Here is a 16,214-nt window from a genome sequence, read left to right on the forward strand (position 1 = left end):
TGAAAGGAAGGATTCTACAATTTGTAAGATTTTACACAAGACCCTGGGGTTATAGATCTTGGTTCATGCTTTCAAAGTGCCTATAAGAGTGTACTTACAGCTTATTTCCTTCAGTTTGATAAGACTTTTAAAAGAAGCAAAATAGAAGAAAAACGGACAAAGTTGGTAATTTGAAAATGACATTGATTGAAAAAAAAGAAAGAAGATGACACTCTTCAAAGGAAACTACTGGGAAAGGGAAGGTATGGCAGGGTAAAATAAAAAGCAGGTTCTGACTTGAGGATTTTCATGGTCAGGCTTTCTTTATGCGTTTTTCTGGTCTGTATCTATATTTACAAAGGCAGTACTTATGGCTTCATCATTTGAGGTTTGTAGCTGTCACTCATTATAATCCTCTCTCCTCTCCCCTTTTCTTTCCTTTTTGTCCTGAAGTTGAGCTATAAAGCTTCTTTCCTTACCTTACTAATGAAAGCTCTTAGAGAGGCAAACACATGTTTCAGTGACACTTCAGATTGTCCATTTTTAAGAAAAGCAAGATGAATATCAAATACTTTTTTCATTAATGGGTTGTGTCCATCATTATTTAAAAGTTGGTTCTACAAAACATGAAAAAAATACATTTTGCAGAAAGACTTAGCTTATATTTCCCATAAGCTACAATCAGAGAACTGACTTCACCAGTACCTGTTTATCAAACCACTGCTTGGACGCTTCAGAAAAATAAAGGCTTTTAATAAGATTTTAAAATATTTTCACTGTCTTTCAACTTGGATATCTCAAATCTCAAAATACTATATAAATATATCTAGAATGTTTGATGCCATTGTTCTAAGCAGATGAAAAATATTTTTCCAATGCAACACAACAAATACAAAACTGGTATGGGAAGAGTATTTACCACTAATCTAACCATTTTTCTTCTCAATTAAGAACCAGTAAACTAAAAATGGGTACAAGACAACTAGCTTTTATATTTCACTGAGGGAGACCAATGTTTAAGAGTTAAGCAAAATATCAATTCTATTTTAAAAGTCTATTAGATAATTTACTTTTAAAATTATGGTTAGTAGAAGATATAGTTAGCCATTGGTGACAAACTAAACCTCTTATGAGTAGAGATAATAACAGGTATTACAATTCAATGCACTATGCTAAATTGTTTAAATCCTTCTTACAAAGAAAGACATAATAGAAACAAATAATACTTCATAAGGGGATTCTGCATCTATTTTTATTAGTATTTAACTTGATTTTCTATTATAAGCCTCTTTGAAATGCATAGGCAAGATTTCCATAGTAAATCTGGAGGGTGAAACAATTAACTGAATTACATAGAGAAGGAGGGTGAATTATTTGTATGACTTATGCAGAAAGCAAGCAAGATTTTTCATCTTTGAGTTCTCTTACTAATGCTATCTTACATTAGTCATATAGTTTTTACTTTTCAAAGCACTCTCACATCTACTATTTCATTTTTTCTCTTCAACAACTGTGCAAGATGATTGCTTTTACCATATTTTCATTTATTTATCATTATGTTAATGATGACTTGCACTGAGAGACAATATCTGAAAATAAATTAAGTGCCTGACTAGCGGGCCCAGCCAGCCTGTCTGCCTGGGCATCATCGAATGTGACAGGACATTTCCTAATAACAGGCTCTTGAGAACTGATCCAATCAAAAGTTGGGCTAAAAATTATTGGAAATCTGAAAGCAAAATGTTTTTAAATAGAAAAAATATATAGAGAATTAAAGAGGTAGAAGGGAGCTTGGGGGTAAATTTGTCCAATTCCTCACTTTATGGATGAGGCCAGGTGGGTGTCAGTGACTTTCAAACTAGGTCTGCCCTCTAAGTCTCCTGACTGCTCATCCAAGGTTATTTCACTATACCGTTTTGCTTCTGACTAGTTAATTTTTTTCTTTTGTTTTTTTTTAGTTAATTTTTATATAATGTTTTCTTAGCAATGATATCGAATGAATTCTTACTCTTCATTTTTACCTTGAAGCACTGAGTGAAAAATGATATGGTATCCAGTACTGTTAGGGAAACTTCAGTGGCAATATTGCCTTCGAGAAGTGCCTGGTGGAAAATGTCTGCTTCAGTTGTTGCAGAACCTAAGATTTAAACAAAAGTAAATTCAAACTTTACCCAAAACAAGAGATTCACATAACCATTCTGAATGATTATTTTTTCTCCAAAGACTCAGAAAGAGTCAAGCAAAAAGAAAGGAAACCCTCAAAATCTGCAGCTCTAATGAGTTTTACTATATTTGTTCCTTAATCAAAGATGGTCTTGGTTAATCGATTCCATGAATTTTCACTTCAGCTCTGTATCAAAGTTCTACAGCACTAATTAGGTACCCACTTCCTTAGAGACAATATTTTGGTAATGAATTATGGTGATGTAACTAGGAAATAATGTGTGAAGCCGTTTAGGCTTGCCACTAGTTATGTGTGCAAAACTAATAAAACCATAGAAATACAGCTAAACTATATAAAGTAGCGCCCCATGGTCAGATATTTTCAATTATGTCAATGATATGAGGTTTGTTTGTAAAAATAAAGTATCTGAGCCAATGAAGGAAGTAGGTTCATAATGCTTTTATAAGAGACAAGAACAGAGCTGAAGGCTTTAAAACTTGCAACTTTTAAAAGATCTTGAGTCTGTTAGTTCAGGGTTCATTTGCTGAAGATGTTGCTGTTATCAGCTCCCACCACAAAGCCAGTTTTGTTGGCTTCCTTCTCTGTAACATCCAAAGGACTGTATGAAAACTAAATTTTCTCACTCTGAGTTTTTATTAATATTTACTCTTCAGAGGAGAGTGGCCATTTATATAAACCTATGGTTTTCCCAGCTTGGCAAGGTTTCTCTCCTTGTCCTATTTGCCTTGTCAATATTTCAACCTTCCTGAAATACACCTTTGCCGAAATAGTATTTAAAGTTCATTGATTTCTGCAGTCAGCTCAGGATGTGTAATCTCCTAATCAGTGAACGAACAATAGTAATTCTAAACAAATATTATATATGCTTTCATATTAAGCATGCCATTGTTTGCATTAAAGTTTAATAGTAGGAATGAAGGATGTCCAAAATAAATTCACATGATGAAGACAGAAATTTAATGAAAAGAACTTTAATTTCTGTAATACTGAACTAAGTAAAAACCACCATTACCTAAAATTGCTGAAAAACCCATCCATATTTAATCGTTATATAGTCATGTGTGATGATTATGTTCATGTGCCAACTTGGCCAGATTATAGTGTTTGGTTAAGCAAGCACTGGCCTGATGGCTATTTCATGGATTAAAATCATCATTAAATTGATTGCTTCTACGGCTGATTACATCTACAATCAATTGAGGAGATTGCCTTCAACAATGAGAAACGTCTCATCCAATCAGTTAAAGGCTTTAAAAGGAGAAGTGATGATTTCAGCAGCCAGAAGAGAGAATTTCCATCTCTAGCCAGCCAGCTTCTCCTGGGGACTCACTGAAAACCTTCATCAGAGTTCCCAGTTTGCAGCCTGCCCTACAGAATTTGGTCTTGTGCATCCCCGTGTGAGATAATTTTTATAAAAACCTCATAATATTTACAAATATCTCCTGTTGGTCCTGTCTCCCTAGAGAACCCTAATACATCATGTATGACGAAATGATTTTATATAAATACATAGCAGAGATATGCAAATATATCCATTCATATGAAGTCAGTTCTTATTGGTGATTTTAAACCTGGACTTCACAGCTATTCCAAATGGGTACACTACACACATTTTCACTTACTGTGATTAAGTGTAAATGAACTTTCCAGGCTACTAAGATGCTGAAGACGGGCCTGCATTACTCCTGATCTGTTTCGAAGAGCTGGCATGGTTTGTGATTTTCGGTCTATTCCAAAGTGTTTAGACAGCCAGGCATCATGTACCCTAAAATGAATACTAAAGTTAGGAGTTGGAGTGCTCTAATAATATATCTCAATGTTAGATTCTCTTTTACTAAAAAATAATTGGGTTTCCACATAATCATGGTACTATGCTCAATATTCTGCCAGTTATTACTTGGATTAAATGAGGCCTCCTGGAAATTCATCTTTAAAACAGCATATATTATAAGAATATTATTAAAGAACTTACAAAGAGGTTCCCACTTCCTTCTCCTAAGAACATCAGAGCTGGTTGGCTAACACATTCAACCTTTTAATTAGAGGTGAGGAAGGGCAAGTGTCAGAGAAGATAGTGAGAGAGACAAAATGCCTGTAGTTAGATGCTCTCAAACAGGTGTGCCAATCTAATGTCTCTGGGCTTATGTTAAATTTGGACAAAAAATTTTTGACTCTGCTGTCATGTTTAGTTCTAAGATTTGCAAATTTTTCTTTAATGCTAAAGCTTCATTTAGAAAATTACAACGGGTCATATGTGAACTAAGGAAGAGAAAGTCTGTCTATCTGCTACTAAACACTGTGGTACCGTTAGCAGAATTCTAGAAGCTAAAAGTCATGGTGGAAACAATCATACTGGTTCCAAAAGATGAGGAAAAACAGTGAAAATTCACTTGAACCACCTATTATATATTACAGAATGTTCTAGAGAAACAACAAACCTAATCCAACTAGCCTCTTTAAATTTTCAAAGTGCCATGGAATCTTAACTTCAAAAAAAACAACTATATTTGAATTAATTTAATGACTAATTCTCCCCCTTAAATACATCTTATTTAAATAAGTGAGTAATCTTGGGCCTTAGGGTTCCTCAAACACTTTTTTAGGTTCTTATTCACTAGGACTTAAAGAACAAAAAGAAGAAATAGATACTAGATAATATATCTTCCAATTACTTTTGGGGATTTTTGAAGTGTATATATATATATATATATTTAACATAGGCTGGCACTGGGAATCAAACCCAGGTATCTGGTATGGCAGGAGAGAACTCTGCCACTGCGCCACCACTGTCCACCCTGAGGTGAATATTTTTAAGGCGAGATTTTTGAGGTGAATATTGATAGAGTATAGACAAAAGTACAGACCTTACAGTAGTCCTTACTTTATGATTTTCTGCCTTTTACTGGATCTACCACTTTCCCTCATCCTTTAGGAAAGATGAGCATCTGTTCTAGGATTAGTGAGATCTCCCAAGAGATAAACTATACATCAGTCTAACCATTACCCTCTGGAAACTATATATCAGTATACATTAGTTTCATTTTCTTTTTTTTGTGCATGGTCTGGGAATGTAACTCGGGTCTCTTGCATGGAAGGCAAGCATTCTACCACTGAACCAACTGTGCACCCCATATTAGTTTAATTTTAACTTTATTGTGTTGGGACATGTTAAATAAATGGTGGGTTGTGCTGGTTTAAAACTGTTATGTACCCCAGAAAAGCCATATTCTTTTTCCTAATCCAATCTTGTGGAGGTAGTCCTCTTGTTTAGGGTGGGACCTTTTGATAAGGTGGTTTCCATGAAGACTCATCTCTGCCCATTCAAGGTAGGCCTTAATCCTCTTACAGGAGTTCTTTAAGAGGAAACCATTTCGGAAAAAGCTCAGAGCCAACACAGAGATGTTTGGAGATGCAGAAAAAAAATGTCCTTGGGGAAGGTGCTTGAAACCAGAAACCAAAGGACCAGCAGACATCAGCCACATGCTTTTTCAGCTAACAGAGGTGTTCTGGAAGCCACTGGCCTTTTTTGAGTCAAGGTATCTTTCTCTGGATGCCTTAGTTTGGATATTTATGGCCTCAAAACTGTAAGTTTGTAACTGAATAAACCCCCTTTATAAAAGTTAACCCATTTCTGGTATACTACATTCTGGAAGCATTAGCAAATTAAAACATGGGTGTGTTATGTTAGCTCAAAATTAATCTGGGTTTTTACATGGCATGATGAAGATTGCCCTCTGCTGGAAGAGAAGGAAAAATGGAAATGGTAGTGCTATGGAAATTACCTTGCTATGTTTCTTTTCCCCATATATCTAAAGTGAAACAAACATACTCTAGAAAGAAAAACAACAGCATGTTAATATTATACTCTGCAGTTTAGCAAGTACTATTTGAAAAGTCATAAATGACAAAGAATGGCCCATTGAAACCATATTACAACATTATTACAATATTATATATCACAATAATATATATTTTGGCATACAGAAATGTATGTGCATATAACTACTTGCAGATTTCCTATATTATATCTTCCTACATTTATTTATTTGCTACAATTGTATCAGCGCTAGAAAAAATATGTTTTCATATACCATTCTAGGTACAGATTTTTAAAAAACTGTCAATGCTAAGCATCCTTTTTCATCCAATATATAGCAAAGGTCTCAAGCATAGTCATAATACCTAAAAAAGGTTCCCATACCCTAAAATTTGAGGCAACTGCAATATTTTTTCTAATGGCATTAAAATGCTTTCTATTATCAAAAATCTTATAAACATACAAAAAGTAGGTAGGATAGTATAAGAAATCCCCACATACCCATTAGCTACTAGCCTCAACGATTATCAACTCATGGCCATTCTTGCTTAAACTCTATCCCAACCAGGTCACCTGCTCTCCCATTTGCTTTCCCCTAATTTCTATAATTTTTTAAAGCAAATCTCCAACATCACATATTTTCAGTATAATTATGAATAATATTTCAGTATAATTGCAATAATTTTCTTTAAAAAATCTTATATCCTATTGTTTAGTCTACTGATATTCTCTGCAAATATTAAAAAACTTTAATTAAATCTTTATGTATTGATTACCCTCATTTCCTTTCCTTTTGGTAGATATGCATATGTAATATCATATGTGTAAACAATTCTTACATTTCATTCTTAGTCCAATTTTTCTTTTAGCTTTTAAAATAATTATGTAAAATAGCTCAGCACACTGTACAGGACAACTTCCTTCCTCCAGATTAGGTTTTCTTCCAAACTCCCTGGAATGGATATATATGTACATATATAGTCGAGCCTCACTATCTGCAGATTCCATATTTGTGAACTTACCTACTCACTAACATTTGTAACCCCAAATCAATACTTGTAGTGCTTTTGTGGTCATCCACAGACATGTACAGAATAGTGAAAAATTTAAGTGGCCTGATGCATGTACATATTCCCAGGTGATGTCAAACAAGGTGCAATCAACCTTCTTGTTTCAGCTCTCATACTGTAAACAAGTATTATTTTTCACAGTCTATTTAGTGTCATGTTTCCTGAATTTTTGTGCTCTCTTGTTGCAGATTTCACTGTTTAAAATGCTCCCCAAGAGTAGCTGTTAATGTACCGTCTAGTGTTTCTAAGTGCAAGAAGGTTGCAATGTGACTTACAGAGAAAATATGTGCACTAGATAAGCTTCATTCAGGCATGAGTTAGACATGAATTCAATGTTAACGAATCAACAATATACATTAAATAAAGTGTCTTTAAAAAGAAGCTAATGCTAAACAAGATTACCTACTGATCAGTTGATGAAAAAGCTGTGACCAGAGGCCCTATATTTCTCCTAGGTGCAATGGTTCATAATTTGCTAATTCAGTATTCATGGTTACCTTATAGAAAATAACTACCATGAATAAAAAGAACCAACTCCACATGCATTTTTGAGTGGGTAGAACTGCTCAGCTTTACATAAATGTATAAACTCTTAACTTCAATAATTTAAGCTACTCTATTAACTCAACATCTGCTCGAAATGCATGATTTGGGAACTGATACCAGAACTGTTTTCAGATCGCAGAAACACTCCTGCCAGGCTGTAAAAATGGTTTATCATTTACTAGAGTTTTCTATAATATCACAAGTATGTTATCTGCCTGTTTTTCTTTCATTTACATGTGAAAAGCATGTATGCCAGCTTCTGCATTATAAAAAATTTAGCATTTTTTACATTCTTAGTAAATAAGCTGTTGAAAAAAAAGAAAATATTTTCTGGTATTTGGAAATTAAGCGACCACAAAATAATGGGAAGTTCATGAAAATAAAGTTAATATTACTTACTCTAGAAGTACAAGAATGTTTATGAGCTCCTGAGGAGATACCTTATTCCAGTAAGTTAAAAGAGTATCTGAAAATTAAATAAATAGTGTCAGAACTTGAAATAATCAGAGCAAATAGCATTGCGAACCCCCAAGCACCCACAACTCAGTCTCAAAAACCATGAACTCACAGCCAATCTTGCTTCCTTTATACCCTCCATTCCTGTCCCACTGCCCAATACATACACTGTCATTTTGAATAAATTCCACATATACCTACATATACATTTGATCTGTAATAATTTAAGCATTAACAATTCTTTCTATTTACTTTATAAATGTCTCTTGGATGGCTTATTTCAATCTTCATATCATCCCTGAAGACAGAGAAAGGGAAGTCGTTGCATTATTACTTTAGACCTGGGTTGTTAAATGAAGTCCCTGAAATTTTATTGATTGTGTGTTTACGTGTATTTTTCTAAGGAAAGGATCAAGTGGCTCTGTCTGCTATTCACAGGGATTTGTGAACCAAAAGTTTAAGGACTTATGCTTCGGAGGCAAACCAGATAATTTTTATTTTCCTGCCGTTTTTGCCTTTTGATTATAAACTCTGAAAGCCTGGCACAAATTGCATACAATAGGTGTCCCTATATTGGGAGGTATTATCGGTACATGGTTACTGTGTAACAAAGATAAATGTGTAGCTGAAAAGTATATTAAATATGGGACCACGCTGTTTTTCCACAGGCCTTTGGAAAAAATTCAGACCTGACAAACTGATGAGGTCTAAGGATTTAAAAAATCTTTCTGAAGATCAGTACGTGTATGTACATAATTTTGCCTTCTAAGTGAATTTCATGCTTTCTTAATATTTTTCTATTTTTTTCCATAAAATCGTTGGAAAGCTAAGCATTATTACCACACTTAATAAATACACGCTTTAAAAGAATTTCTTATGTGCAGTTGGATGTCTGCTTGCCTACTTGAATTTATTTAGTTTTAACTATTTCTTGAGACTGGGACTTATCAGGGAAGCCTTTCTGAATGAAGGTGTTAAAATAACCTGTGTGTCAGATAATATGATATGGCAAAACAAATACTGAGTAAAAGTTATAACATAGTAGGAATAACTATTTCTGACACAAACATCCCTTAAATGTTATCACATAGACTGTTTTTACATATTTCTTTATTTCCAACACACCTACTTTCTGAGACTAAAAAAAGAAAAAATATACATTGCCACTACTCAACTTTCCATTCCTGTTTTACCCTGCTACAGCTACTGGTACCAAGCAGACCCTTCTCTAAACGTAAAACAAAAAAAAACACAAAACCACATGTGGGTTTTATAAAAGTAGGCAAATAATTCAATTTCCAATCAAGCTAGAGTAGAAGCTGTAAGCTAGAGATGGAAGACAAGACCATGTCAGCTATGCAGCAGGCGGGGGGGTGGGGCGGGTGGACTTCGACTTAGCTACTTCAAATTGCTTTTATGAGACCAGGAATATTAATAGGTCTTTATGACTATAAATACTTATCAAAAATTAAAATGCTAAAATAATGTCAAATAGATTTTAAAAAGTTAAGCCAGAGGTGACTTCTAGTCCTCCCCACCCCCCACCCCCATGCCTTCATGTACCTTACTGTTTAGAACCCAGAAGGCACCGGGTTTCCGGCCTCTTCAGAGCGTGGCTTGTCGGCGCCATTGTCTACAGGCGTTGGCTTCCCTCTCCTGCCAGATTTAACCGGCTCTTCCTCCGGAAAAGTCAGGCCAGACCTTTTTCTTTCTATCACTTAAGCCCCACCCGCCCCCACCCCATCCTCCGCGAGTCCTGAAGCAGCTTTGCAGAAGGTCTGTGAAAGGGGTGGAAGGGTTTATCCCTGCCACAGCCGATTCAGTCAGCCGCTCTTTCCGCCATTTTCTCGGTGGCATCCAGAGCCTGTCCCAACCGGTTCCAAATCAGTGAAACATGATGCTGGCAGGAAATATGGGTGGGGGAGACAGAGGAGGCAGTAAGAAGCCTCCAGAAGGAGATAAATTGCAGTTTAGTGTATGTGATTTGTCATCTGGCGATTTTAAGAAAACATGGCTAACACTGAAAGAGCTCCATGATAAAGAGCTACGCCGTTTACAGGCGAAATTAACCAGTATGAGGAAAGAGCGATTGGCAGACGGAAGATGGACAGGCTCGACAGCCAAAATGAAGCAGTTGGCTGAACAACAGAAAATTCTTAGTGAAACCATTAATGATTTGAGAGGTCAGTTAAGGGCAAAAACATGTGACCGCTGTTTAATGAATGAAACATACAGGAATACTCTACAGCAAGAATTTTATACTATCCAACAAAAAAATCTTAATTTTATTGCTGAACTCACTGCAGAAAGGAATAAATTAAGAGAAGAAAATAAGAAGCTTTTGGCAAGACTAAGATCAAATCGGGAAAAGATTCGTGCTTCTTTTACTGACAGTGACGGTGACTTTATTCCTTCTTCTCAAAGGGCTGTGCCAGCTTTTTCCACTGGGAAGCCCATACAGGGAACTCAGATGCCTAAGCCTATCATATTGCCAAAGCAATCACATGCTGAATTGATGAAATTTAAAGGAAGAAAGGAACCGCAACAAAGTTCAAAGATTACACCTCCATTCTCTAGTCAGGACCTCTTTGAGGTGCCAGAGACCTCCTTTGAGAAAATTTCCTCTAATGGCAACAAACCTACCACAGGAGACAGTGTCAACCAGATACAGGGCTTTCCTTTAACATCTCGAAAGAAGTTTGTCTCAAATGCTCCTGAAGACAAGGTTGGCCAGCGAAAACATGAAATAAAGACCTTGACACAAAAGACCTCCACACAAAAGCTTCAAACTTACCTTGACTTCACTTGTAACCTTCCCAGTATTTCTACAGGAGATAAACTGACTACTCAGGTAGAACCTGAAACTTCAGAAGAAAATGTGCCTGGCTATAACAGAAACACACTTCCCTCTGGTACACAGAAAAAGGAAAGGCTTCCATTAAATGTATTTCCTGTTGACCAGAACTTAAGATCTACTGGGAAAAGACCATTTGCTCATTACAACATTGGTTTTGAAGTTAGAGATGATACTGACCAGACACCTTTGAATAAGCAGAGTGCTTTGAAGAGGAATACTGAGGAATCCACAGGCACATGGTATGGTGATAATAAACCTCAAGCTGATACTGAGAATTCTGTTGTGGGGTCTACACTGAAGAGAAAAGTCAGGGTGCTGTCAGAAAAAAAGAGGAAGTAGCTTCCCTTCATCATCTCTCTTGAAAGGAAAATGACTTTTCAAGAGGACAGTTGCTATCAATTCAGACTGTAACTCGTAACTCCTGACTAATTCCTTTTTGAAGATATTATATACAAGGCAAAAAGGCCTTTAAAAATTAGGCAAGTGACTCAGACTTTGAGATAGTGAATTACTGCCAATTAAAAAAGTACAACTACCAATACCGAAGAAAATTCAGCCTCCAGAATCCCTCTACTTCCATATAAAGTGTAGAGGTGTTGTTGATGTTAAAGTTGCTGCTGTTTATAATTCAATAAAAAAGAAAGTCAAGAGAGGATCTGAAGGGTGTGGACTTGTATGAGTTCAATATTTAAACCCATACAGAGTGACTGAAATAAAATACTTACCGGACGAGACAAGTAACTAGAATACATCCATTGAGTATAGCTCCAGAAGCAGACATTTCTCAGAATAAAATGAATATGACCTTACAGATACTATTTACAGCACTTCATACAAAGAATTAAGAGATGTGACACAGACTATCTACTGGTTATTGAAAATTTGTGCTTTGAAAAATCAGAAGCAAGAGTAGAAGAAAAATCTAATTAACATAGGCCAAATGTTTGGCAGAGAGTATCACCACGAGCAATGTCATTTACAAGAAGAGGAGGAACTAAAAAAGCTCCACAGAAGTAAAACAGTAATGGTTGTATCTGTGGTATTTTAAAAAAGGAGCCAGTGACTTGTCACTGGTTAGCATAGTATGTGTGTGTTTGTGTGTATACAGGAGTGGAGGAGGGGAGAAATAGTCAGCAATGCATTTCTCCCTTCCTGCTTTCCCTAGGTTGTGGTGGTATTCGGCCACTTTTTTTTTTTTTTTTTTTTTTTTTTTTTTTTTTTTTTTGCATGGGCAGGCACCAGGAATCGAACCTGAGTCTCTGGCATGGCAGGCGAGAACTCTGCCTGCTGAGCCACTGGGGCCTGCTCTTTTTTTTTTAATGTGTTTTTATTTATTTTGTATTTAATTTTTAATGTGTTTTTATTTAATTTTAAATGTGTTTTTATTTATTTATTTATTTACTTTTTAAATATGTTTTTATTTTTTTAATGTGTTTCTTGGGTCTTTTTTTAAATGAAAAAACAAATTTATTGAGAGAATTCATATTCCATAAAATTCAAAGACTGAAGAATTCAGTAGTTTATAGTATATTCATCGAGTTGTGAAGCCATCACCGTAAGTTTATTTTGCAACATTTCCATCACCCTTAAAAGAAACCCCATGCCATGCACATCTGCTGTCACTTTCTGAGATCCCCCACTTTCAGTCTTGTGGGACAACAAAAACAGTGATATGTGCCTGTAGCTGTCAACTGATCCATTATTTCCTGGTTGAAATACCACCAGGATTGAAAATTATCTCCTTTAGTTATTTCTTTCCCAAAACATGGAGGACCCTCACATAGCCTCAATATAATATCTGACTTTTATTCCAAAACACATATTACTAGAACTTATGATATTCCAGTTATTTTTCTACTGTTTTATTAATGCATTAGGATTTATTGCTCTTATTTAGCTACTGATTTATTTTAATGCTTACCTAGCTCGTTAACTATCAACTTATTTTATATTTTTACATACTGTATTATTATTACAAAAAGGATTCAAAGCAATATTTATTAAAAATAAAAAAATAGAAAATAAATAATAGTAATTACTATTATGAATCAGAACCCAGGTGCCTTTATGTTCCTTATACTTGTATACATTTTTTGAGCAAAAATATTAAGGAAAGGAAGGGCAGGGAGGGAATTGCGTAAATAAATGTGGTATTTGGGAATAAGCTGGTTAACTCTCTGATTTTACTTCCAGAGGACATGGAGTTATAAAAATCCTTTGGCTGTATTCCATCAGATAATGTAAAGAGGTACTGGTAGCACTAATAAATGATACACAGTCTTGACACCAAGGAGACAAACAGAGCCTGACAAGGAACCTGATACCACCAGCTACCAGTTAGCACACAATACCATAACTGTGTTACTGTAAAGATCACATTGATTTTCCCTACCCTTCGAGAATCCTTCCTGTTTGTTTTGCTTCTGATTTTTCAAATCCTGGGTCAAATAAAAGTCAACGTATTAAATAAGAATTCTTGTTATTGTTTACATTGGTCGTTTTAAATCATTATATACTCTGCATGAAAAAATATTTAGTATTTTTTTAAACTGTTGTCTCATTTTAGAAATTAGGTTAAAATTATTTCAAAGAATCAATACCGAACAACTGAGATTTATCTATTTTCAGTTAAAATACGGGAACATTTTAAAGTTAGAATCTTCAAAGAGGTTTCTAATGTGCATGTGTTCTATATGCAGAACATGGTCAGCTATTGGTTGCATGAACCCAGGAAGCTTTAAGGGTAGTCTAGTAGACTTTATGCTTAATATGTTGGCAACTAACCTTCAGAAATCATTTTTACAATATACAGGTAGCACATCAGGAGGTTTCTGATTTCATACTGATCCAGACGGTTATACTGGGATACACTACTCCTTGTAGAACTCTGTCGGGTCTGTAATATAAAAACAGGGCACTTTTGTGAAATGATGTCAGTGCTACAATTTTCCATGGCCTTTTACTCAATAACTTTTTTTTGGTAAACCATTAGTCCTGTTTGGGAAAATTCTAAGCATAAATCTAAAATTTACATCACACTTGGAAGGCAAATGGGCTGAATCTTTATTGCTATTGCACCTAGTAGCAACACCACTGGAAATTACCTTGCGGTTTTCAAAATACAGGTTTCATTTCCAAATGCCCTGTGCTTTAGTAGTAACAATTTTAAATAATCATGTGCAGCTATTAAAGGAAAAATAGCTTTTGCATGGAGGAGGAACTTAGTTAAGGTACGTGAAAGTATAGGATACATTTTCAACTCTTTCGTTGAGTCTCTCCTTAGTTTATAAAAATCCAACCACCAAATTATAGGTCAGAAAATCAATTTGAAAAATGGGCCAATATTGCAATACGATAATTACCCTAGGAAGGACCTGGTAATACTTCAAAAATAGAGCCACTACAAAGTAGTGATGTTACTATTATTTAATGATTTTTATTAAAATGTCAGAAGTTAAGCATGATGAGGTCTGACTTATTTGGAGATTTATATGATTAGAGTAACAGTAATCCAAAGAATTTACCAAATTTACCCTCGTTAAAAACCAGTACTTAACAGTTAAGTTAAACTGGGGATACACATTTACTAAGGTGGAAGGAAAGAGCTTTCACTTGGAGCAGAACAGATCTAGGTTATCACTGCTTACTATCTGTGTGACTACCAGCAAGTCATTTAACTGCTCTGACCTTTATCTGCTTTACTAATGACAGTGTCTCTTGCCATAATTGTGAATGGTATGAAATAGGAAACTTTGTTAATAATTATTATTTACCAAAGGCTCAAGGACATATACTCTAGTCCAACGGTTCTCAAGGAGTTGGTCCCTGATCAGCGGCATAGGTCTCACCGAGAACTTAGACTAGTTTTAGGATGCCCTCCACGTGATTGTGATGTATGCTAAGCACTATGACAAAGGAAGGAGAATGCTGGAATTAGAAAATCTGGGTTCTAGTCTGGTCCTGCAACTGTGTGGCTTTCCTGTCACAATTCCATATTTCATTTATAGACTGAGAGTTGGGGTTACTTATTTTTAGGCACCCTTCTCACGCTAATTTTATATGACAGATTTTACATAGCAATGTGGTAAGGCTTTGCTGATCTAAAAAAGAGGTATCTCTGCCTCAAGGCAGATACACCCAAAACCTTAATGTTAGTTTTGAAACAACTGGATGGAAATGTTGGAGAATATATTCTGATTAACTCTTGCTGGGACACTAAGACCATCGATTTAAGAACTTAAAACTTTTTCTTCCAAGTTAATATCATTACTATGTTACAGAAGAATGAGAGGCCGAATTAATCCCGCTAGGATGAGATTTGTTAGCTATTTTAAACTAGAAACTTCCCTCTCTAGAACATTTTACAGTGTCCTGGGGAATTAAAGGAGAACTCTTGAATATAATGCTTTATTCCCTATGAATGGTTTAATATAGCCAAGAAACAGCTGCCAGGATAGGAAGGAAATGCTAAAACATTCAAGAATTACCGGATGCTTTTTACAGATTCAGGATCGATTATAGGAGAGTAGAGAGCCTCTTGTTTGCATATAAAAAGAGATTGTTCTACGTGTTGATACTGTAAGTCAGTGATCGTATACTTCAGATGGCTTTCTGGTGTGGGAATATATCTCAATAAAACTGTATTTTAAAAAACAGCATAGCCAAAAATGTATGGAGTAAAAAAAATGCCTTACAGAAGTTTATTAGACAGTTAATTAAAATATTATGCTATTTTCCTGGAATTTGAGATGCATATACTTGTCAGGTTTAAAATTTTTTTTATTTTGTGACTTATTCTAAATATTCACTTTCACACACATACACACACACACACACACACAGACTGTTGTAGCCTAACCCATCACTTGGGTTATTCTATACTCAGGTTCTTACATTTTCACCAGTGTTGCCCTGATCTGGAAATCCTGTTGCTCCTTCAGGAATGAGGGAACCTCTTGAATCTTCCCTCTTAATTCCATGTCCATTTTGAAATGATCCATAAGCTTGGAAAAAAGCCAAGTCCTTGTTAGCAACAGGAGGAACTGTCAAAAATATTTTTTAAAGTAAACCCCGGGTTTTTTATGCTTCTACATATCTGAGTCATTAGCTATGAAATAATATTTTCCTATCAGAAAATTATGGGAATGCATTCAGGAAAGCATTAAAGAATATTCTAGCAAAATGAAATAAGTCCTGGGTTAATTTAAGTAAGGACATATTTTAGAGATGGATCTCAGTCATATAAAATGTGAAATTTATATATTATATCAAAATACCATAAAAAGCTAAATAAAGGGTAAGCCA

The 16,214-nt window shown here is 35.2% G+C and overlaps 1 protein-coding gene across 2 annotated transcripts in view; it reads right to left on the minus strand.

Moving 5' to 3' along the window:
• The window catches only part of DOCK11 (dedicator of cytokinesis 11), a 218,988-nt gene that overhangs the window by 52,601 nt on the left and 150,173 nt on the right, over positions 1-16,214 (minus strand). For both annotated transcript variants that reach the window (XM_077146576.1, XM_077146575.1), the window contains 7 exons: positions 15,804-15,913; positions 13,695-13,806; positions 7,997-8,063; positions 5,947-5,994; positions 3,787-3,929; positions 2,001-2,116; positions 459-596 (listed from right to left, as the gene is read on the minus strand). In XM_077146576.1, the coding sequence (XP_077002691.1) occupies positions 459-596; positions 2,001-2,116; positions 3,787-3,929; positions 5,947-5,994; positions 7,997-8,063; positions 13,695-13,806; positions 15,804-15,913 (734 nt within the window). The remainder of the gene's footprint in view (positions 1-458; positions 597-2,000; positions 2,117-3,786; positions 3,930-5,946; positions 5,995-7,996; positions 8,064-13,694; positions 13,807-15,803; positions 15,914-16,214) is intronic.

Source organism: Tamandua tetradactyla, chromosome X (genome assembly GCF_023851605.1).
Source record: "Tamandua tetradactyla isolate mTamTet1 chromosome X, mTamTet1.pri, whole genome shotgun sequence".
NCBI lineage: Eukaryota > Metazoa > Chordata > Mammalia > Pilosa > Myrmecophagidae > Tamandua > Tamandua tetradactyla.